General features: G+C 30.9%; 1 protein-coding gene across 1 annotated transcript; it reads right to left on the bottom strand.

Moving 5' to 3' along the window:
* Positions 1–225: 225 nt before the first annotated feature.
* On the bottom strand, positions 226–11375 carry LOC124365797. The gene is given in 5 exon segments (XM_046821816.1): positions 226–348; positions 350–788; positions 3828–4011; positions 6163–6355; positions 11039–11375. Coding segments are annotated over 5 exon segments (1143 nt in total). The 5' UTR covers positions 11275–11375; the 3' UTR covers positions 226–257.
* Between the last annotated feature and the right edge of the window lie 15883 nt (positions 11376–27258).

Here is a 27258-nt window from a genome sequence, read left to right as displayed (position 1 = left end):
GTTTTAATGTATTTTTAAGTATCAAAGGTCCAAGAATAAATCTAATTTTAACAAACACAGTTAAATCATGTAAGGTTGCCATAAATACAAAAATGATTTCATTAACTATATACTTTCTGCGACATAGAATTAGACATCCATAACATCACTCTTATACCCTATTGATATGGGGTACACTATGAAAAAAGAAATAAAATTAATGTAAGAGGTATTAAAACAACATTGTAGCTAGTTAAAAATTTTTATTAACAACTTGGTCAAGCTTTCAATCCAGGCACTCTGTAAAGAAAATTCCCTTTATCATTGTAAAAACAATCATTGACCCTATAAACTTTCCCCTGTTTTCCACTGTTCTTTTGGTATACTGATCTTGTTTGGTAGATCATCTATGTCTATAAGGCTCAGAGGGCTCTTACTACTTTTTTTATAAGCCACAGCATTCACCTTAAAGGATTCAGATGGAGCAACATACATTGTGGTTGAATTTTTGTTCTCTGAAACATCCGATTTCGTCCTTCCTATTATTGGCTTTATCTCCTCTGGAGTTTCTGAAAGGTTCTCCGCTTCTTCTTCAAGTCGTCTGCGGAATTGCTGCAATGTATAGTTTGTCCCGGAATGCAACTGATCCATCTCAAAGGGTTGCTTATTTGTTTCCAATCTTTCTTCAAGAAGGTTTACGTCCATTTTTGACTGAGCAGACTTACTCTCAGAATTGAAACTTGTTATCAGTGACAAGAACTCAGAGTTTTTGGGTTTTGGCAGGATCACTTCCGTAATTTTTGCAGCTTCTGTAAAAAAATACAAAGGTAAAGTACTGATTTTTCTAAAAAACAACAAATTTGTAATTTAGGTGTTTCTCATCAGTTTGTTAAATCCTACTGGATAGCACACAAGTAATAAAAAGCTGTGTATGACATATAAGAATAAAGTATGCATGTGGGTTAGTATAAATATTTTAAAAACTGAATACATTACCCTCATTACCAAAGATGTTCTTATTTTTAAAAAAGGTAAGGTAAATAATGCTTAAATTACCAGGCGGAGTTAGAGCTAAGGAGCCCTGATCACCATTTCTTTATAATATGTCCTTATAATTAACCTTTTCTGATTTGTTGCTCCAGCCAATATTCATAACAATGTCTTACATAAATGGTTCACTATAATTTAAGGAAATCTGAATACTAACACTTTTCCTTTACTGTTCCAGAACATAATCTATACAACCTCCTCTCACAGGCATATCACATGGAACCATAATACAAATTTTAACACAACCTAGCTTTCACCCCTAGCTGTCATATTGATTGTATAAAATGGATTGAAAATTAATATACTTATTCTTCTGCTTTTTCAGAGCAAAATAAAACAATAATTAACTAAATTGGATAATTTAAATAATGGGATGTTTAAAAATATAAAAGTATTTCTAAAAAGTATAATCTCTGGCAATAAACAAATTAATTCAACAATCTTGCATCAGAGCCTGAAAAATTTCGGTTTAACATGACCAAATCGACAGTCCACAATGTTATTCACAAAAAATTGAGACTTCATGACTACAAAAATCAGTTAAGACATCCCATTAAACCCACCAATCGCCCTAAATTTATAAAACTTTTATTCCCAGTTTTATTCCCAATGAGATTTAAATCTCAATTTTATTACAGAGTGCTGTTCTTAGACTAAGGGTCCTTGGAATCCGGATCCCTCACCCAAAATTTTCAACTTCTTTTGTAGTAAACAATTATTATTATTCAAATAATTCAGTACTACTGACATGTACTGCTAAAAGATCGTTCTCAACAAAGGAAAGGGCCAAGAACTTTTAAAGGAACAAAATGGGGCTATCTAATACGGGAAAATATCAGTTGTCTGGGCCCCTCCAAATTTTTTCCTGGCTACGTTCTTGGATAGGCCCTATCTTTTTCGTCAAAAAATTAGAATTATTTTTCTTAATATCTAGAATAATTTTTGTTTCCTTAAATTGAAGATATTGAAGAACAAGTCTGTGAACATGTAATTTTGATGCAAGACGGCGCCCCACCTCATTACCTTCGGAAGAGCATGACACACTTAAAAACTATTCAAGAAAACTAAACGATTTTAACTCAAATTGAAGAGAAAAAAACAAATTTTGTTTTCATATCTTAATATGCATTGATTTCTTGCATTTTTTTGCTCCATTTGTTGGTCTGCAGATATCAAAGTGGTATTCGATTTATGCCAAGTGTTATTTAGTATCTCTGGTGTCACAGTTGTGATCACTTCTGAAATATGCTCACTTAGATGAGCCAATCACAAATATTTAAAGCATAAACAATGCTCTTTAAATAATTCCACAAAAAAAGTCCAAAGGGATTCAAATACGGATTCCAGAAACCAGTTAATGGGCGCACCTCTGCCTATCCAACCATTTGGAAACCTGCTGTTAAGTAACGGTCATTTAAAATCCCGACATTCTTTTTCAGAGACCCTTGTACACTAAAATTTAATCAGTCTACTTTGTATATTTCATCTGCAATTACCATTAAGAATCCACAGTAAAAAGTTATGACTTATTTGACTATTTATTTTGTTATGAAGGTCACATTGCAAGTTAATTTTACATGTTGAATTCTTTTGTAAAACTAATCAATCTAACCAAGTAACTTAATTTATTAAATGTGTTAATAATTCGCTCTTGTTCCACATAAACTTTTTGTGGAGCAGTTACAAAACACATCTATTATTTATAAACGATTCCTGCAACTGATCAAGTCGAGCAATGCTGAGAGACTATGTAAGTTTACCGCTGCAGAGAACTGCTTCTTTCCCACAGCTGTGATCCATCGCTGGAGCAGTTCTGGCACAACAGTTCTTTGCAACCGTTGTCTGGCTGCAATTGGAACTATTGCAACTGTTGCAGAGGATTGCCAGTTTTACCCATACCTAGTTTTCAGATGGTGACTTTGTAGACAACATATCAAGTTTTAAAAATATACATAACTCTTGATAATTTTGAGGATATATGTTCTATATGAGCCTGCCACCTTAACTTATTACCAATATAGATTCCTAAAAATGTAGGGTACTTTGGGATTATACCGACCACACACAGACATGAATTGTTATTTGACATTTTGCTTCTACTGATTACTAGATTAGCGTAGAACAATATTTCGTCAATATAAAACAGGAATTGTCTTATCGCAAACCCCTCCCCATCCTCAGACAGAGGTCAAAGTCGAGCGGTCTAGTAGATAACGTGATTGCAGAGTCTCGCCGCCCGTTCAGCTGGTTCGTCGCTTTGTTGTACTTCCGTGTTTTACCTCTACATTTTCTCCAAACTAAAACTAAACTCTTTATTGAAAAAACACTCAAAACTTGTTTTTATTCTTGATCACATTCCGCCACCCAAAATGCGAGTGCCTCCGGCCATCAGCGCGGGCTTCTGCAGCACCCGCGCTGATGTCAACGAAAAAAAAAACATCCCTCAAGATAGTACCTATCAGTAAAATATCAAATTCTAGAGGGGCTGATCAGAAATATAAATTGAATTGTAATGGAAAGGCAATTATGTACCGTGCAATTATGTGATGCCGCGCGGCCTGCCGTAATCGGGATTCTCGAGAAAGATAAGATAACAGCGACAAAAATACCGATCACAATACCTGAAAATGCTTGTAAGTTTGTAATTTTGCAATTAAAGAGTTGTTTTTTTTGTTCTATCATGTCTATTTCTATAAATTTATATTTTTGTGTTCTTCATACTGGTGTGGTCGGTATAATCCCAAAGTACCAAATTTAGTACTGAAAACCGTATCCTATTCAACATTACTGTTGCATACCTTCGTCGGAGACAATCCTCACACCGTCTTTCCTGTCTACAAACCGAGAGAGGTGTGTCCGTAATTGGTGATCATGTACCTCCAGTTGACCTTTGTGAAATGCTACCCAATTCTCTGACACTCTAATGTCGTGTGCTTTCAACTTCTCTGCATCCAGTGGCTTCCAATTCGCCTTGAGCACTTTCTGTGGACATTAAACTTACATTTTTATGACTTTTAGAAATTTCCAGTGGACTAAATATCTGGACATAGTGTTTTTAAAAAAGCTGATCTGAGATATGCATTTTAAGTTACTATTGTGTCATGTAATGATTTTTTTTTTATCCTGAGGGAAAAGGACAGTTTGTCACAGCGCTTAGTCCTAAAAGGACCTTTGCGCCTCCCTTACTTTAATTTTGTTCCCTCAAAGTCTAAGGCATGTAATGATTACTCTTCACACTAGCAGACAGTTGTGAAGTAAAACCTTGAGTTTGCGGCATAAGATAATTGTTTAGCTTTACAAGACCATCATTAGACCAATGATCCCCTACGGTCTTGACTAGTGATCAACAGATGGAACAAAGTGCAGAGATGAGTAAGCTCTATAGTATTCAGCATCTAGCTTGCCTCTGCATCAGTGTGGCCACACCTCCAGTACCTCCGAGTCTTATATAGGTAGTCTCCCCTTCACCTGTCCATAAAGGATGAGGCATAGTATAATAATTTTTACAGTGTTAAATGTCCTTGAATTGGGTAATAGTTAAATTCACAACCAAAAGAAAATAGTGCAGTTGGTAATGTTAGCTTGGCATTGCAACTGATGACCAATAGCCAACTGACTGGTGTTACTGTGTAACTATGAAAACATTGAATACTGTAGTGTATTTGTTTCCCATGAAATTTTATAAACTTACAATACAAAAAATGTTTATTCTACTTTAACTTTAAAACTAAACTGATGAATTGGATATTTTTAGTTTTTGCTCATATGCATGTAAGATAAAACACAATATTAGAGGTTAGAAAAAAGCAAATTTAATTTAGAGGAAGTGAAACGTTTAGTAACATAGTTTTTAAAAACTAAGATTACTTATTGAAAAAGTAAAACATAACTATCACACTACTACAACACATTCTAGTACAAATTCGAAACTGACTCAAAAGAACTGACTTCACAGTTTTACTGTTAAGGGAAAAAGCCCCCACCCTCTCTCGGATATTGGAGGTGCGAGAAAAAAAAATTTAGTTTGAAGTTATTTTCTGTATGTAATGTATTTTTACTTTCCACTTATATCATAAGAAAGTGCATTAGAACAGGATAAAAATTATATATAATACAATATGTTATCCTTTTGTTTGACATCCAACCACAATTCAAACAACATACTACAAAAAATACATTTTTCAAACTAAAAAAATGTACAAATAATATTGTAACTTTTTTGCTTCACTTACAGATAAAATATTATAAACTATACAACCTCTCACAGGCATATCACATAAAACCATAATACAAATTTTAACACAACCTAGCTTGCACCCCTAGCTATCATATTGATTGTATAAAATGGATTGAAAATTAATATACTTATTCTTCTGGTTTTTCAGAGCAAAATAAAACAGTAATGAACTAAATTGGATAATTTAAATAATGGGGTGTTCAAAAATATAAAAGTATTTCTAAAAATAGAATTACTGGCAATAAAAAAATAAATTCAACAATCTTGCAATCAGAGCCCGAAAAATTTCGGTTTAACATGACCAAATCGACAGTCCACAATGTTATTCACAAAACTAAAATAAATTTAATTATAACTTAAAAATAAAATTAATTATATTTATTGTTATTGTAAAAATGCAACATAACACTTCACATAAACCACGAGATTAGTTAGTTTTTTTTGCGTTCTTATTTTATCATAACCTCAACACTAATTAAAAGTAACGAAATACATAAATTGAGAAAAAAAGAGGTGAAAATAAATTAAATGTAAAAATAAAATGTTAAAATGTAAATAACAATGTTTTACTGAAAACGATAAAACAGCATTGAAGTAAACAGTTTTTACTACAAATGCAGCAGAATGTAACCAAGCAACTAGAACAACTGTGCAGTAGCTAGCAGCGAATGACAACTGTTAGACAAACTGAATGACAACTATCAGACAACAATGACAACTGAATGAGACAGCTGACAGAAGACACTGAAAGAGAAAAATTGGCAACAATCGATAGTTTGATACTAGTGGAATGCTGTGAAATGAATAGTTAATAAAAACAGAATTGCATTATGTGAAATAATAATAAAATATGGATCATCTACTGGGTAAAAGTTTACAAGGACCATTTTACCAACTTTTATAATAGCAGGAGATGCAGGGAAGCTCCTAGAAAGTGCTTCTGGGGTCCATTTTTCTGGATCTTCACGATTTAGATGTCTTATCTGTTCTTTCTCCGACCATGTCAACATCCCTGGTTCTTTTGGAGGCTTGAAGTGTTTTCTTTCTGTTATTTTGTACTGTTGTCTCTTTGAAATGTGCTCCATTTCCCTAAAAACATCAAGATTTGATTAACTATAAATAATTGTTTAGACTACAAAAGTATTATAAGATTTTTCACCTAATATAGGTTGTCACTTTTATTATACCACGCTTATGAGTTCGCTCGTCAATGATGAATCAATAACCGCTACTATACCATTTTCCAACAACCTTTCAAAAAGCTACAACTGATGTAGCTTACCGGGTATACCATCGACACTTAATAAACCACCATCATGAGAGAATGTGTGAGAGAGAGAGAATAACTTTTTTCAAAATCATTAGGTTTTGAAAGGCATAAAAATAATTACATTACATCACATTTTTACAAGAACAAAGTTACATTAAATATATCTGTCAAAGTTTCTCCATGACAGGAACTCTTCCACTGTGTAGAATGGTCGTTGAGCAAGTCATTTTTTCAAATGGAGTCTGAGATCATGGTTGTTTCAGCTCTTCAACTCACTGGGAGAAGGTTGTAAAACATGGCACCGGTGTATGCAGGTTTCTTTGTGTACAATGTTATGCGGTGAAATGGAAGACAATATTTGCGGTTTTTGCAAATCTGGCATTATATTGTTGAACAGCAGCAAGACTTTGAAGTCTATTTGTACAAGCAGATGAAATCACTGCCAGAACATAGTGAGAAACCACTTTCAAAATTTCTATATCTTTTTAAAGGTTTTTCTGCAGCTACCACGTATTCCCAATTCAGACAATGTTCTTATTGCCCTCTTTTAGAGAAGCAAAAACCCTTTCTAGGTTGGCACAGGGCAAGTCCCCCCATAAGGTGACTCCATAGGTCATACAGTTCTCAAAAAGGGCATGGTAAGCAAGCAACTCTTGCAGTCTCTGCTGTACCCGTAGCAACAGTTCTCATGGCTTACAATGAACTCCTGAGTTTTTACAGAGGATGTCAACATGGTTCTTCCAAGAGAGGTCAACATCCACAATAACTCCCAGATGTTTGATATGGTCTGGTTTCAAGATTGCACCAGTAACTTCATTTCTCTTTGTTCCAAATATCAGCTACTTCGTCTTTTCTTCATTAAGGACCAAGTCATTGTTGTTGTTGCAGTAGCCAAGGGCCACATTCACTGCTATTAAAGGTTGATCTCAAGACTGTTCATAGATTTGTGTGACGATACGATGACAGTATCGTCAGCGTACATGAAGCATTTGCTATAGGGGTTGATATAGGTTGGTAAATCGTTAATAAACAATATGAATAAAACTGCCCCAGCACTAACCCCTGAGGGACACCTCTAGAGTTGAGAAGATCTTGTCTTGCATGTTTTACCTTTGATTGAGTAGGTTAGTTCCACAATCTGAGATCTGTCTTCCAGATAACTGGCATACCGTTGAAGTGCTGTTCTACTAATTCTTAGCTAACTCAGCTTTGACAGAATTAGATCATGGCTCAAGCAATCAAAAGCTGCTGAAATATAAGAATATTCCTGTAACACTTTTTGCCATCTACAATGCCAGATCCTCCAAACCTGTCACTGTTGACCTGCCCCTCACAAACCCGTGTTGACTCTCAGTAAGCAGATCTTTGATATCAAGATGTCGAAAGAGCAGTGTAAAACAATTCTCTCAATAATCTTTGAGAAGATTGAAAAAAAACATTGGCCCATTGTTTCCTGTGTTATGCTTTTTCCCTTTTTTGTGCAGGGGAATGACTTTAGCCATTTGCAGTCTGGAGGGAAAATATCCCTGAAAAAGAAATAAATTGGCTAATTTTTCAAGTAGTAAAAGAAGTTCCTCTTTGCATTTTTAACACTATCCAAGAAGTAATCTCGTCTAGTCCTGCTGATGGTTTTAGCTTTAAAGAGCCGATTATCTTATTTAGGTCAAGCTCATAAGTTGGTAAGAGCTCATTTAGACTTGGATATGGACATAATAATCCTGGGAGACATAAGACACAGATAAAGAGTGATTTGAAACATGGCCAGCAGACTTCAAGGTATTATCAGCAATGATATGACATGACACTTGAAGCAACCACATCCGTACACTTGTAAAACCAGCATCATTATACTTTATAAAATCAGCATCACTACACTTGGTAAAACCAGCATCATGACCCTTAATGTAACTAGCGTTATTAAACTTGATAAAACCATCATCATAACACTTAACCCCTTCATGGCTTTTGATGTAATATTAACCCTTTGCACTCCCCGTCCGCATGACAGTACTTATGATTTGCACTCCTCTGGCCACCTCTTATGGCCCAAGGTCATATCCTCTACAACACTGAATATTTTGTTGTGAGCCATGTCGTTTGCACTCCTCTGTCCATATGTAGTGGCCGATGCTAAAATGCGCCTAAACTCCTCTGGCCACCTCTTATGTAGTGACATTTAACTATATTACATTTTTTTGTCAATAATTCTGTTATATATATAATGTTCTGCCATATCTTGGCTGATTCTAAACTATATAATCAACAAGATTATACAATTTTTGGGGGAAATGTTATTTATCTGTTTCTTAAAATACAAAATAAAATAAACCCTTTCTATTGATGACTAGACTATAGATGAATAAAATATTTTTTAAATAGTTTTATTAATTTTTATGCCACTTATTTAATGTAAAACAGCAGTAATAAATATGAAATAATATTTTTGAAGTCTGTTTTGTAAGATGATTGCCCGCTGAAACTCAGCTGGCAATTATCAGCTGGGTGACTCATGACTATTTAAACAAACCCAAACAATTACCTTCCAGTGAGCTATCGTTGTTGTGACAACCAATGAGATTCTTGTTTTTGCTTGTATGTTATTTTCGTTCAGATATTTTGTCACAGTTTGATGACGTAGTTCTAAATAATTTAAGGTTTCCATGTTTTCTTCTGTGGGTCGTCCCCCCATGGTTGGCATGTCATGGTAATAGCAAGGAAAAATAGTTTACATAGCCATATGACACTGTGCAAAGTTTATAGATGTTATCTGCTATGGTTTGTAAAATATTAAGCCGTACCCAGACTTTTCAAACACCTATATATACACTATACATAATAAATATTAGTAAATTATACATTAGTAAATCGTGAGAAATTCAGAAATAATTTTAGTTTTGTGAACTAATCTCTACATTAAATCAATATCTCCATATGATATACATTTTCAGATTGATTATTTTTATTTTTTAAAATTCATTTCTACATAGCTATGTTGGAAAGTAGACCAGAAATTTTATAAAGCAAAATTGATAGTTATTTTATTAAAATGATAAGAAACAAACTGAATTACTGTCACTGAATGTTTGAAATGTTCTAAGTTGGTAAAAGTCGAAACAACACATTAAAACCAATACTGACTTAAAAATTGTTTGAACATTTTGGTAATTCTTTAATTATTTAGTACTTTTTATAAATAACATTAAAATTTGCCTTAAAATTAACTACTTATATCTGCGGATTTGCTTGTAGTAATTTTGCTTTTTACCTTTAAAGAAATATATCTAAGACTTTGATTTTTGAATCCATGCAAAATATATTAAATAATCAATAAGAGAAAAATGAAAGCAACGCTTTAGCATAAAACGATCATTTAAAATTGTCCTTTTAAAATGCCCCTTTAAAATCACCTGTTGTTGTGATTGTGAGTAACATGTCAGAGTGGAACAGACATCTGGCACCATCTATATTCAGTGTAGTAGAGAACATGACCTTGGGCCATAAGAAGTGGACTGAGGAGTGTACGGACACAGCTGCGCCGAGAATTCACAGAGTGCAACAGGTAAAGCACCATGTCCACCTCTTAGGGACTGAGGAGTGCAAAGGGTTAAGTTCAGAGCAATTGTGTACAAGTGTGCTACTGACGTAATATTAAGTTCATAGCAATTGTGTACAAGTGTGCTACTGACGTAATATGTATCGTTATATTGTTCCTGTTTTATTCTATTGTCTGCTATAATATTGCAAAAGAAGCATTTCTATGACAACTGTGTTCACTCTAGTAGTTCTGACATTCTCTACTAGATGTCAGCACTCCTTGGTCCTTGTCATGAGTGTTTACACCTTAGAGAGTTCACTGTAGTCGCAGAGCAGCATGTCGTTGCATGTCACCCATCCTGAAGTATTCTATGGTTTTATTTCTAGTGTTTATTGTACCATGGAAATATCAAATGCACAAATAGATGATTGGCTTCATTTACGTGATGGTGGCAAAAATATGAATAGTGAAAATGACAGTACACATTATATAAACAATAACAAGAATTTTAATGACAAAAATATAGCTTTTCTGCATAAAAAATATATATCTAAACTCTACAAACTTGTCTCAGTAAAATAACCAGCAAAAGAATTCAGAAAAACAACATAGTTTTAAGGTACAAAAAGAAAACCATTAAGGTATTAATGCAACAATCATTATTCATGGAAAACCCAGCATTAAGACACACCTTCCATTCTAAACTAACTTCACATGAATCACATGAGAGCAGTCTCTGTCATATAGCATTGAGATAGGCATTGAACATTTAAATTCACATTCTTGTTATTCTTATTTTTATTGAAAGCAGTCAATTCACATACGGACAAATTGAACATAATCCCAACCTAGGATTCGAGAAGAAGCAGACTCCACCAATGCTTCTCAGGCAGTAACATATCAACTCTCTTTTAGTTCAAAACTGTGAAAATTACTAATTGTTCTAAAAGAAATGTAGAGAACCAACCTGGTTATCTCTTCATGCATTTCCCCGGACTGCATAAAATCCTGTTCCAATGCATCAATGCTATCATAATCGATATTGGCTCCATCAATATCAGGCTCATCTTTTGATATGACTTTGAGCCGTCGATATACTCCCGGGTTGTCTCTGGGAGTGTACGGAAGACTGTCAAAGGTAGAGGTGGTCAGATGACGTACAGCTATTACCCGCCAACACAAATTACGAATGCCACCTATCATACCTGCAACATAGTTGTAATAACAATTATATGAACAAAACAACTTTGAAACATATTTGAATCAACTTAAATGTTGACTCGTCCATTAACTGGTTTGAAAATGCTTCAGGACTGCAAAGGTCAAACAATAATGGATCTAGTAAAAATCACTAAATGGAGCCTGGAAATCACTCATAACACTAAACATGATATCCTTTAATTAACATGGCCCCTGGAGCCATTAATGATAGACAAAATGTGAAATATAACAAACACTAAACGGCCTATTTAGCCTCCAACCAGATATGAGCCAGATTCTGAAGATCAGTCCCTACCTAGGCTTGTCCACCACGACCAGTAGCTTCTGATTAGCCACTTAGAAATTGATTACATATCTATCCAACTGAACCACCACTAGATATACAGAATCTAATTTTGTACCAAGGCATACGTGTACAAGGAAATTTGCAACCCAAAAACAGCCTATCTCTGCAATACTTTTTTTCTAATTTTTTACTGATACCATTTGAAACCTTTTAGTAAAGAAAACCAATGCCTTTTCTCAATGAAAGAAAAAGTAAGAGATTCTGGTACCTCGACAATACATAGTAGAATTTAAAATTGATTGATGTGCCTAAGAATGAAATGAAACTGTACATTGCACAGATTGTGAACATCAGATGTTAAAAAATTACTGGGCAACAACCAGAATCCAGTCCATTAGATCTAGTTTAAAAACTATCTGTTGTAATTAAAAAAAGTTTGTAACAACCAAAAAATTACTCAGTAAAATGGGGTGGGGGGGGGGGGGGGTGGGGGGGGGGGGGGGTGGGGGGGGGGGGGGGTGGGGGGGGGGGGGGGTGGGGGGGGGGGGGGGTGGGGGGGGGGGGGGGTGAATTTTGGGAAGATTATAAACGTATAAAACATTATCATGCAACCTCGTAAATACATGATATTTGTCTGTACTACTGTATCTTGTACAGGTGTATAGTGCATTACACTTAAATTATTAAGTTAATTTGTTTTAAAGATACACATAATACCACGAAGTCGAGGGCTAAGTTTTATTTCACGATTTTTATGTATTCTTGTATAGGTTTTTTTACCTTGAGAGAAAATTCCTGATAGAGAATAATAATTGCATATTTTCCTTTGAACAATTTGTAGACATTCCATTGTATTAAACTCCTTTAAAATTCTGGACATGGCAAAGTAATTTTTGATAAAACGTTTGTATGCTGCCGTAAAAAAACTACAGATATCGCTTTCACACAATTTTAAATGGCTCTTTATAATTATTCTGCCATTTTGTTCTGTATCCGGTAATCCTGGAGTATAGACTATGATTTCCATTTAAGCACTTAATGAGGCCTATTGTATTCCTTTAATTTATAATTTTGATTAAGTTGTTTCCTTAAATTCAATAATATAATTGCCAATTGTTTTCACTCATTGTTTTTTCAATGTAATTTAGCCCTTACTTTAGCACTAACTCGTTACAGTGTTTGTAATTTAATACAATTTGGAAACTGGAGTAGCACATAGCACTATTCAACATAAATTAATACCTCGCGGTACGATTATTTCGTTTATTAATCCATCCAACTTCCTGTTTTCATAATACAAACATACGTTAAATTGTTACTGAGGTTTTAAATGTATCATTTACCTTATTACGTTGAGGGTTTTTATGCTATAGTGGTTTAAGTTTTAATTTTCAATTGAAATGGTTTATTTATAAATTCTTCACTCGTACATTAAACCGGCTTATCCGAAACTATTATCTAACAAATGTCAAAATCTTTAAATATACTGTCATATCATGATTTTAAAATTTTACCCAAAGTGATTTTCTTATGGGAAGCAACAAATTGTTGATTAGTGATCCACAGCCTCCAGGATGTATTCGTTGGGCGACGAACTTTAAAACACCGGTCCAAATATAACAAAGAACATCTGCATCAGCGGTTCGCTGAAATTTAAAGGCACATTTCCTCTCTTTACTTAGTCTCTTAGCATCACAATGTTTAATATAAATTCTGATATTACTAATTTGTTATTTTTATGATCGATTTATAAATTAAAATTATATTATAACCTACATTTTACAAGAGAAATTAATCTACTGAAACAAGTAAAACTGGGTTCAATGGGCTTGCAAGATTTGTATTATCACATTTTGTTTATAAATACAATATGTGAAGTGACATAAAGATGACACACGTATTGCTCTAGTTGTAAAAGTTGGTATAGTAAAGTGTAACACTCTCCCAAATCATACACATACTTGCATACAGCCAATAACATTACCAACCCAGTCACGTAGCCCTCGCACACTCCACAGAAGGCGTACTGTTATGATGAACTCCTCTATACTGCACATCATATTTTACTATCTCGTTTGGAACTGGTACCATCGTCCTCGCACTCCTCAATCATCATCTTGCTTTTATGGTCAACTTCTCTAGATGACATATCCCATTCTAAGATGAATACTATAAATTTATTGTCTTATTTTTATAGTAAACTGTAGATTGCACATTAAATTGTTGTAATCTAGTATGGAATTATTCTATAAATTTAGAATATGTTTGGATGGTAACTTAGAATGGGTGTCGAAATGAACTTATTGCGGTATTACTGAAGAGTTAGTGATTATCTTTTCAATACAAAGTGACCATTCAGGCTATTAGTTAGTAGTTCTAAAATTTTGAAGCTCAATGAATATGTAAACTCAGATCGCGTAAAGCTATATAATCTAAACTGATGTCGAAATTCCTTAGTGAGGCAGAAGTAAGATACAACATATTTTACATTCATGACTACATTTTTCATGCTCTATTATTGGAATGTATGAAATGGAAGATATTTAAAAAGATATATCATGAAACATTTCACAACTATAAGATCTCAATCATTTGATGTTTAGTTTGAGGTGGTATGTCTTAAAATAATCATTAACGGTGGCCGTAATTACAAAACTAACCACCAAATATAATCACATCTAAAATGTAGTAGACTTTAAATTTTGTTACGTAGTTTAAAGAACCTGGCATAACAATTATACCTACAATCTACTGAAAAAGGATAAAATGAGATTTATCCTGTATTTATGGTATTTAAATGGTATTGTTATTCTTCCGGGAGACGATTTAAGTATAGCCCATAATGAAAGATTTTTAACTTAAGGTAACGTCTCGTTTTATCTATAAAACATAAACATTCTTTCCTAATCAAGCTGTATTTTATTTAGTAAGTCACACCACTTAAAATATACACTTTATATAAAAAATTTCCAAACAACTATCTTATCCCTGATGAAATAATTTATTTTTGTACTTTAAAAATGTAACATATATTACTAAAGCCCGCTTTAAAATTTGCAAAAATATTACTTTAAAATACTAAGAATTGCTTGTGTATTTATAAAAGATTTGATTCCCTGTTGCTTCTAGCTACAGGAGGAAATTCGCTAAGGGATGTAACTATGAAATAAACACAAAAATCCTATTGCAATCTCTTTATCAGCTCTTACTAGTTAAAATAGCAAACTTTTGCAGACATTAAACAGTTGAACTGCCGCTATCATACAATATGAATCGAATTTATACCTCTATTTAATTATCCCAGGCTTCTTGACTCATAACTATTACTAATTTTTATATTTTTTCATAAGAAAGAAAATTCAAGTATAGATAAAAATATTCATATAAATTATAATACTATATAATAAAATTACTTTTAAAGTTATTTAAACGATTAAAATTATTATTATATCAGGTTTAAGACTCAGTATTTTAATCTCAAGTTGCCGGTCAACGTTTAAAAAAAAATACAAAAGCATAAAAACTACCTATTACATATATACCGTTATATGTTACTATGACATTACTTGGTAGGTAATGAAACGACGTTTCTTGTAGTAAATCAGACAGTTGTTTGTCCCACTCAATAATCTGTTTTTATATAATACCCATTCTTAGTCATGAACAAATTTTGATAGACCAGTTAACAGCACAAGCGTGAGAATTTAATGTGAATTATTCTTAGCATTTGAAGTAAATAAAATAAAATATTGTGATCTAACATAAATGTACGTTTTAATTCAGTTGTTAACCTCAAAAAGGACAAAACTATTATATTTATTAATTATGGATGGCTGGAAAAAAATAAGTACGGAAAGTAGCCATAGTTGTGTCACAACAACATTTTTGTCACTTCTTTGTCAGTGTATTATCTCTTATTTATGTATACAATCGGAGAATAACAACAATATATATATAATATATATATAACTATATATATATATATATATATTTATATATATATATATATATATATATATATATATATATATATATATATATATATATATATAAATGTACTGATATATACAAAACAAACACACGTCTGAAGCACCTACGAATTAATAGGAACAACAACATTTTACCCGGAAACACAATATGTAAAGAATGCAATGTGAAAGAGTATGAAATTCCTTTTCGGTGCATCCTGTGTTATGGTAATGGCCTTCCTCAGTGTTACGACTGTAAGGTGACTTCATGTTGAATTGTGGCCATCTGAATAAAAGTTTACATTGTACTAGAAATCGTGGAGGTAAATTGGTACTGTGTTATGGAAAGAGTACTATTTAAGAGAGCTATAGCTCATCCTCTGCTGAAAAGCCAATAAAATTACTAACATACTTTGTTTTATTATAAATATGTCACAATATATCCAATTTGTCTAAAAATAAAATAAAATGTTAGTGAAATTTTTTCTTTGTCATATTTATTTAAAACCATCAACATTCACGCGGAAAACATTCATGGTAGTTACAATTTAAAAACAACAGACTACATTACCATTAAATTACATTCAATATCCAATGTTCAATCAACGCTTTAATATATTATGTAACTAGTTATTCTCAACTAATATTATTCCTGAACTAACATGAAACATTTCATCGTTTACCTTACTTAAGCTTGTATTCTCTAGTAAATTTATATGCCACCCTTCACACATACTCCATGAGGTCTGCTAAGGATATTGGAAGCCCCAAGCCATCTTGTACAACTTCATTAGGTTGGTAAACCTGAAACTTCTAAACGAAACAACCAATCATCAGGAATACTGGCATGATTTGCTGAATTCATTTGTACACCAGAGTTAGTTTTAGATCAAATGCACGTGCCAAGTATTAAAGATTCTATATTTTTTAATGAGGGTTGTTTATTTTTGTGGGTTTGTTATACTGTAACTATAAAATGAATATTTAAACAAATTAAATGTTTATTTCTTGTTAATGTTTTGGAGTGAAACTAAACATTAAAATAAACAATGAATCCTACTCTTAACTATCTATGAAACTAAAAAAATATAAATATTTATTGCTCAACGGATAGAAATCGCAGCATTTCCTTTATACGAGGGTAACAACGCTTTGGCTGGGGTGGCCTCGGCACAGCAGATAAATGTGTATGGGGCGGATGATAGGACTGGGGGCGGATCAGGCTGCTTTTAGTTTCCATTGCTTTTAGTTGCGAGTTTTTCAACTGGCTGCAATGGTTTTCAATATAAAAGGCAAATTATGTAAAAAAAATTATTAATTATTATTTAATAATTATTCATCTTTGAATTAATAGTTTTTTTTTAATATCTAATATTAATCTTTGATATTTATTACAACTTTTTATATTGGATATTCTCATTATTAAAGCATATTTATATGTATATAGAGAATTCACGTTAAAAGTTATTGTTACGTATTGTTATTGTTATTATAATTGTTATTGTTATTGTTAGTATAATTTAACGACACTTATATGTAAAGACTGCGACCATATGTAACTCACGTATTACTGGCGTATTTCCGTTTGTAATAGATTTATACATTATAACTTTCACCACATATTTAGTGTACAAAGTCATATATTAAATAAATATTTTATCGCCGGAATAATTGAAACTTACATGAACACAAGACAGATATAAATACAATTTTCCAGCATTTTCTAAAAAATGTAAACCGTAAATTTATATATTTATACATTTAGTTAAACATTTCCTAATTATGATACACGTCATAAAACTGGAAAAGCTTGAGATCAATTGTATGGATGGGAATGTCATGCTAAAAATATTATATATATTTTGTATGTATATTTACAAAAAAAATGTTTATTGATATGAATAAATACATTTAATGTCATTACAATAAGGACGGTTTGTTATTACAAAAAATATATACGCATAAATATACTGATTGCTACATTGTAACAAATAATTGTAATATGAACAAGACTATTTGAATTGTTACTAATAGTTATATATATATATATATATATATATATATATATATATATATATATATATATATATTAATAAGCGCTAAACAAAAATTTTGAAGCTGACAAATCCACTGGGAAGAGAAGCAGTGAAGTAATGATAACCATTCATCATATCGGGTAAGTGAGTTATCACTGTTTCTCTAATATTCCATCATAGTGTGTATATTTGGATCTCCATTTTATGAGTAAATGAACTTCTTTATACGTGTATAATTGAAATTCAATTAATATTTAAAGCCGTTTATAAACATACACATTTTTATTCTAATCGCATTACATGAGTTATTAAAATTAATTCGGTAGATAAAAAGTCAGTTAAAGAATGAATAATTTTATTAAAAAGTGAGTTTTTTTGGTGCAGTGGTAAAGACAAGCTTGCATGTAAACTAAGGGTTAGAGTCAGTCCAACTAGGAAAAGACATTTTTGTCTATGTATCTTCATTATTTTTATCAGCCACTATAGAAGATAAAAGGATATTAATTTGTTTTTTTTTCATCTTCAAACAGTTTTTGTACTGATTTTTATATATTTTTTTATGTAAGCATTTTTTTATTTAGATACAAATGAAACAAATTTTTCTTGTCCTTTAATAAGAAATGAATAAAACTGAATTCAACAGCATTCCATTATATGCTCACAGAATAATTTAAGGACAATGATATAAATAAGTATCAGTGTATATATATAATGAATAAAATAAAACTTGAGTGAATGGAATGATGTAGACGTAAAGTGTTGAGTTTAGCTAAGTGAATCCTTATTGAAAAATGAAATACTTTACAAATTTTTGTGATTAACATTGAGTCATACATCATTAAAAAGTGACACTCTATGAAGCTGTTCTCATAACTATCTGTCTAAATATTACATTTTTATATTCAGCCGTCTTCATTTGGGCTCTTTTACATAACGAATTGAATGTTCCGATTACAGCCGGACCTCGTTTGTCAGCATAGTACTAGGAACGGCTCTTCTACAGATGTATTTATCGATGGTGAAACCGCTCTGACCTCGCTTGACTTGCCGCTCGCCTATGCCAATTTCTTTTAAACTTTATATTTTTTGCCTGTGTGTATAGCTGAAAAATTTCTTACTTTAAACATCATTTCTGGACTTTTTACATTTTTGCCTTTTTAGGCAAGTTATTGTAAACAAAAAGAATACACGCCTTTTAAATGTATTCCAATGATGTATTGGCTACTAGCTAGAGTTATTATTAATTCATTGTCCGGTTATGTGCACCCTTTAATAAAAGATTTCTGTTAATTCAAAAATTATTATTTATAAAATAATATGAAATTGCTATTAAAATCTTGTGAAGTTAGAGTTATTATATATGGAAAGTTTTAATCATAGGTTATTGGATATATCAGAAAGTAAACTTAATTACATATTATAAATATAAAGCAAAAAACAATACTTTTACTAATGTTTGATATATAAGCAATTACATATCAAAGTCTAAGAATACCGATGTATAAGTTAAATATATTATTTTAAGTTCAGCAATTTTCCTGTCATGATGTAACCATAGTTACCTAAAGTAAAGGAAAGTTTTAAGTTTCATTCAGGTTTAAAAATGGAATAAATATATACAACAAAATATATAGAAACCCACAAAAACGATTTACAGATAATTCACTCAAATTTTACCAACACCAATTTTATTTTATGTATTCATATTAATTTTATTTCAATTCAATTTACTTAATTTAATCTCTTTCATTTCATTAATTTCTTTTCAATATTTTTATAATAATACTTCGTACTGGTCTGAGAATATCAGAACACTTTTTAATCAGTATTAAAATATAGCTGTTTTTGCAGTTCAATGACAAATGTAAATAACAATGGAAATAGGAGGTTATTTATAAATACTACATTTATTATTGAAAACATTTTCATAATAAAATGTTAAGAACGAAAGCAACAACGATTTGCACGTAAAATGAGGAGGAAATTAAATTGTAGGTTTAAAAAGCATTTATAAAAATAGTGTTCGAACACTTTACATCCAACTATAGTTACATGTTTAACATATGTTTTAACATTTGTGCATGTTATGCCCTTGACGGAGAGGAAGTTTGTCACTACAAAAGTTTTCAAAAACTCAAAAACATTTTTGCTTTAAATTGTAACATAGACCATTAAAAAATTCCAGAGTACTAATCACAGTCTCAAATTATCCGTCGGGATCAACTAATTGTAAAAAAAAATATTTGTTCTATTGCTTAAGAATATTACGAAGTATAAACATAAAAGCGCTACCTGTGTTTATAAATTTATTAATTTATATATTAATTAAAACTACAGATTGGTTAAACACATGCCAGAATGGATAAGTTCCGTGGATATTTGATGAGGAAAAGGTATATTCGTTGTACTTTAGTAATTAATAACGTGTATCAGTTTTCTTTTTCTCCGAACCAAGTAATAAGCAGTAATGAGATATAGCCTAGTTCTAAATACATAAAGTTTATTTAAAAAAACGTGAAATGTTTTAAAAGAACTACCGTTTTAAGAATAATGAAACACTACACTAAGAATAATTTCTATAAGTAAGATAGTTTAGCAAAGTGAAATATTACGTAATACTCCCCTAATCCCAGTCCGAAGAAACTACGCTCCTCCCGGGAATCGTGATAAGGGTGGTGGTTGTCTAAGATAAGAAGCACAACAGAGACACAAACTTGCACCGTCCCTTTGGGACTTTCCGTTAGGCTGTTTGGGTCATATGACTTCTCCTAAGCTGTTTTCGTCCTTTAATCAATTAAGTTAATTTATGGGGAAAATTATAGTCGTATATAAAACGATATAATTGAACTTTATAAATGTTTAAAATTTGTTTAAACTACAATATTTTGTACTTGTGTACAGTTTGGAATCGGTCACTATATATACATTCAATGGAACTCAGATGAAAACAACACATTAGTTGTATTATACAATCATTTGTATTCAATAAGTACTCATATCATTAGCAAAGCCGTAACAAATATATACTTTAATATATAATACCGTAGAGGTATTATTTCTAAACAGTAATAGATCATTGGAATAATAAATTATTGTTAAACAATTAGAAATATTTTGTTGTGATTCACATTCCTCTTCGTGTTTTATAATTTAAATTTCATGTTATTTACTTTTCATGGATTCCAGTAAAAGAAGCACATTATACCAAATACGCGAAGCTAGGTTTTATTTACATATTATTAATATATTAATATATATCTTTAGTTGTTAATTTTACTTTTAAATGTTTTAATCCACCTTGGGTGAAAACTCATAAAAAAGAATAACAATTGTCCAAGTTCCTTTGAATAAACTGTAGGCATTTTATTGTATTAAACTCCTTTAAAATCTTGGACATGGCAAAGATTTCTTTTGCTTGAATCATTTTGTATTCTGCACTCTAAAAAAAATCAGATATCACCACAGAATTTTTTAAACGGATCTCCATATTTATTCGATTTGAGTCTGTATCCTAGAGCCCTAACTATGGCTCTCACTTTAAATGTTTTATGGGACCTACTGTAATCTTTTAATTGAGAATATTGATTGTGTTTTCTTAAATTTAATAATATTTTTACTAATCGTTTGCACGCATTAACATAGAGCGTTTTGATGTAAATGTCATTTAGTCCTTCGTTAGCATTAACTCATTAAGAGGTTTGTAATTTAACAAAAGTTGAAAATTGGAGTTGACTTTAGCACTATTCAACATTAATTTATACCTTGCTGCATTTTCCTTAATTCTCTTTCCCAACTTCTATTTTTCATATTTCACACACGTTAAAATGTTACTTAGGTTTTGAATATATATTTTAAATTACCACGTTAAGGGGTGTAAGGTATAGTGGTTTTGAGTTTTTATTTTTAACTAGAATCGTATATTTATAAATTATTTACTTATACCACAATCCACTTCAGCAAAAATATTATGCAATAAATACCAAAAGTTTGAAATATATAGCCAGATGAGATTTTTGGGATTGGAAGCAACAAAATAAATTTCGAGTAGTGTTCCATAGCCACCAGGATGTATTCGTTGATATAAATATAAGATATCGCTAAAAACATATCAAGGTACCTGCATCGGCAGTTCGTTGCGATTGGAAAGCCCCTCAATGAAAATGACAATATTTTACTTTGTTTATTACAAAGTGCGTAATTAAGGATTGTAAACTTACATTATTATAATAGTCCTTGTTTTTTTATTTATACCAAAATAGCATCCAAAACTGTTATCATAATAGAATTTAAAATTGTTTTAAAACTATTCTTTAGTACTCTTCATTGTATTCACAATTAATTATGATATTAATTTATATGTATAAATAAACATAATTGTGTAATTGGATTTTGCAATAGTGCTTAATAAATCAGATATCTGTATATTTAATTTATAGAACATTTTAAAAACGTGACAAAGAGTTTTTGCTTGATGGATAAATAGGTTTAAGTTTAATGGTTTAATGAAGTTGTCAATTTAAAGCATTTTTTTCCATAGATTTTATTTTTTGAATTCAGACCATCTATCTGATACTCAATCGCAAAGAAGCGGAATGTATAAGACAGGAACATTGCTTGCATGTTGAAATATGATAAAGATTTTCCATTCCGGGGGCAGAATCTGTTGAAGATATATGAGACTAAAGTCCCAAGTTTCAGGAAGCCGCTCGGAAAGAACATCCTAGAGAGATATTTCACTGGAAAAGGTTGAGACTTAGGGCCATGTATCTTCCTGCGAACCTACAGTTCTACATATTCCAATTTATATTATGTCTCAATAATGCTGATTTAGACATAGTTTTATTCATCAATGTAAACTGTTAGTAAATTAATTATAAATATGAGTTCAAAGTACGAATAGCGTACATACTTCACAATACCATCCAACAGCAGCTTTACATTTGGTTTTATATAACGCGTTTCACTTCCAAAGTGGAATATTTAAATTTTATTTTTATAGATGAATACTATGGAAAAATAAATGCTCCCTTTGAAAATTAATTTTAATGTAGAATAGAAAAATTCTAGTGTTTAATTATACGACTCCAAATGAAATGTGTCTAATTAAGGTAATTCAATTTAATAGTATAGATTGAGTATGTGAAACTATTATGATAGATATTCCATTTACCAGAATTCTCGGCGAAACACGTTGCCCCACGACACTAGAAATAGTGCTTATTATAATATTGTAGTGCAGTGTTCACTCTGAAATTCAATTGCAAACCGATCTAATATTATTGAGTGATTTTTAAATTCTCGCTTCACTCGTCATATGATATAGATACATCGTTCAAGGATAAAAACTTACGCGTCTAATAGAATTGTATTTAGTTGGTTAACAATAAAATAATTGTTTATCTATACAAATTTTCTTTTTTGAACCTATATATAGGGCACAAAACATTTGAATTTACATTTTTCCTATGCTTAAAAACGTATCGTTAAACCTTTGGCTAAATGGTAAGAATTATAACGGCTTGAGCAATTTTGCTTTTTTGCTTTTTTTCTTAATTGTAATAAAAAGCCAAAATAATAATACTATTAATCTAATGTTTTCTGTCCAACAATTTATGATCCCTCAGGTATACAGATTACATGGCGCCAAATAATATAGCAATCGTTATATACAATGTTAGAATACGCCCACGTGTTGTAGGCTAATTCACTGATGTTGCATGAAAATTTCAAATCCGTATAATCACTTACTTTCTCAAGATGCCCTGTATACAGAAAAAACTGATAAGAAGTAGTATAAAAAGAAGTTGAAATAAACGACGCATGATAGACCGAATTTGTGTAGAAATAAATGTTCGCGAAACATCTAAATTCTAATTTTGATAATATTTCTTGCCACCGTGATATATTCAAATAGTTTCAATAAAAATAGGTTAAATATGAATGTTTAAATATAAAACTCTACACAAGAAGAACACGAATATAAAATCGTGTTTGTGTATATCGGGATAGTTAGTCCACATGTATTTATATGTTACATGTGTAGATCTTTTATGGTGTATTTAGTTTGTCTATAAATATAACTTTTTTGTTTTTATCTCATTGCCATTATGATTACCGATAAGGCCAATATAAAAATATTCACTAACTTTCAGCCACATTGCACCATAAACGAAGTTAGTGTTGCTCATATGGAAATAGATTTTCGTGTATAATTAAACGCTAATAGTAAGTTTTTAGATTATTATTTTTAGATACTCCTACGAGTGACAGGGTTTGCTAGAGCTTAGTCAATAAATAAACAGTTTAATATCTTAAAAAGCCAAATATTGAATATTAGTCTGCAAATTAAATATGTTCATTTACTTCTCATCTCTTAGTTGAATGTAGAACACTCTTTGAACAATAATATTTTGCGTAATCTAATGGTGTTCAGAAAATAGTTTAGTATTAATTTACCTGTTTCATAAATGTAGAAGCATATGTTGATTATATATTCTCATTTTCATTTTAACCAAACAGTGTAAACCTATTATTTTATATTTTTTTTACCAAAATAAAGCAACAATTAAAGATATGTTATAGATCACAATATCACACTATGTAGAAATAGATCAAACTCAAACTCAAAATAAAGAAAACTTTTTTGATACCTATGATTGATTAAATGCTATGTATCATAAATATATTATAATTAATTGAATATATGTAAGAAAAGAAAGTAAGGACAACTTAATAATAGACCGTAGATAACCTGGAAATAACAAATTAAATAGGTACTACATATTAAGATGGGTTGATAAACAAGTTTTTATTCAATTTATAAGTCTTTGTGAATAATTTACTCATCATCATGATATGGTCACTTTAAATCCATATAAAGTATTTTACATGAGTAGTGTTCAGTTTAAGAAGTTTATAAACGCTTAACGCACATATTTGACCAAATATTAAATAATATCAGTTTTTTAAAACAACTCTTTTAGTGTTAAAATATAAAAATCTCCTTGCAATAATTTATTAAAATTATTCCACTTTTGATGTTTAAACAGTTTGTTTAGATATTCTTTAAAATTGTTTGTACACGTGTGTACATTATGAAACAGACAAATTAATTCAGTTTTCGCCACAATTAAAAACAATGAATCGAGTCTCATACAACACAGCTGTTTTAGGAAGATTTGATTTTACGGAAATGTTGATTTTGATACCAATTCATCTTGCTCTTGGTTTAGTAACTGGAATCCGGATTCATGTTCGTATGAGGAGATCCGTAAAAATTAGGCGACAAAGAAGTTTAAAATTAACTATTCACATTGTATCAACATTGGATACCTTGAATACAAAATATAAAGTAATCTAGATAGAGAGGCATCTAATTTGATAAATATAAAGTCTATGGTTTTTCATAAATAGAACTCAAATATTTACGCTAAAATTATTAAAAAAACTACCTTTTATTTCATATAAATAATAACCATAGACAAATTGTTTTTAATATAAATGTTTTACCGATGACTATTAAAAATTTGGTTAAATTCTAAGGGATAATTTGGTTAAATACAGAACTATTTTAAATCGCACTAAGCAAAAATTTTCAACCTAACGATTCGGTTGCGAGTGTGGTGAGCGGTATATAGGTTCACCCTTGACTTGAAGAGAAGTACTGATGTAATGATAACCATTCATCATTTCTGGAGAGCGAGTTATTGCCGTTTCTCTCAAATTCCAGCATTCTGTATAAAATTACATCTCCATTTTATGACTAAATTAACTCCTTCATATGTGTAGTAAAAGTAGTAAAATATTAAATTGTTCTTCCGATGACATGATGCTTTATTCATTTTAAAACGTTTGATACAGAGTAAGTTACATTCAGAAAAAAATTACAAACCGTGAGTGATTTGTGGTACAACGGTAACTTTTTTACCACGTTACTAATATATCCTGGTTTCTGGATATATCAGTTTTTATATCACGATATGTGAATCATTTGTGAATCAATCTTAATTATAATTATATATATTTCATTAATGTTTATTTTTGGCACATCATACGCTATATAAAATAAACAAAAATATTGTAGGAATATTAAATTTGGTACAATTGTACATTGGTACAATTCTAATTAGAAAGAAAATTGGTTGTGATATTTGATCAATATTTTGCCATCAGCATGAGATTAATTCTATGTACACAAAATCACTTTTAAAATTTCAAAATCTTTTTTGTCATACTACGAGAGGTTTAAAGCTAATAAAGAGGCTAGAAAATAAAGTTTTAAACCTTTTTGTTGTTTACAAATAATGCTTAAAAGATAACATGAGTGAATGGCCTGTTTTAAATATAGCAAATGTTTAGTTTTCGTAGGAAGAATTTTGTTGAAAATAAACATAAAAAAAAAATTATATTTTATTGAAATTGAGAGTTTCTTAAGTAATACATAATGAAACACATGTTACTATATGCAGTTATAACTTATAAACATGTGTAAAAATAACTTTTATAATTTTATATTTAACCGTATATAATTTTAAATATATGAGGCTACTAACTTTAACCAACTCGTTTAGGCCAACGCATGGCCCCCTCCGGCTTATCCATAGATGGTGAAACCAAAAAGACCTGGTCTTACTTTCCGTATGCTAAGTTATGTCTGTTTTTGGTCTGTGCGTATGTCTGCAAAACTTTCTCAATATAATCACTTTTGACCTCTCTGAGATAATAAAAATAGTGATGTCCTTTTTTGTGTAATACAATTACCTTCATATAACAATATTTTATTAATAAGCGTGAAACATCAGCTTTTAAATGTACCACAAAAAGTTATTGGACTTTAATAATTTATTTATTGTTTTAATAAATCATTTTGAAAATGTTTTAAAAATCAAGTGTAATATTAGTAAATGCAGTTCGAGATACCTTTTAGAAAACACCCAGTATATGGTTGTGTGGGTATGTCAAAAAGTGTCTACTTATGCCTAATGCAATCTATTTTCGGTCCAGGATATTTCCATTGCTGTATTTGAGTTTAATTTGTTCATAAAATTAATAAGTATATTCGTATTTGAGACTGAGACATCGAAAGCGGTCCAAATAATGTACTCCGGGTTTAAGGATAAAATATCTGTGAAGTGTTTGCAATATTTTAGTTGTAATTATGATAAGCTTTGTGTTAAGAAGTTTTGTTGTTTTTCGAAGTGCTGTCTGAGAAATAATGGATCGCTGAAGCATATTAGTGTAAACATTCCACTTCACAATGTCAAGGAAGCCTACTACTCTTGACTATCTAGACTCTAGCACAGAAATGACACTAATTTACATTTACTTTGTATAAAAATATTATCATTAAAATAGTGGTTAATTTAATTACACATATGTTTGTGCTATCATAAAATAACGTTTAACACGACAGTTGATAGCATTTAAAGAAATCTTTCAAATTATATTTTATAATTAATTTTAGAGACCTATATAAGATTTTTGCTGCTTTAGAGATGAGTGGAAAGAGGCAGAGAGGGGTTTTTGAAATAAGAATTGGCCTATAGTCATCCCAGGGACTATGTCCTTGTAAAGTCCAGTACAATTGTTTGAACAGCTTATGAGTTAATACAAAACAAATAAAACAAATGCATTTCCACATTTATAATATTATTAGGATAATGATACGCGTGAATTA

This window comes from Homalodisca vitripennis, chromosome 7, assembly GCF_021130785.1.
Source record: "Homalodisca vitripennis isolate AUS2020 chromosome 7, UT_GWSS_2.1, whole genome shotgun sequence".
NCBI classification, from domain to species: domain Eukaryota; kingdom Metazoa; phylum Arthropoda; class Insecta; order Hemiptera; family Cicadellidae; genus Homalodisca; species Homalodisca vitripennis.
The sequence above is the reverse complement of the archived record's forward strand: the minus strand, read 5'-3'. Positions and strand labels throughout refer to the sequence as shown.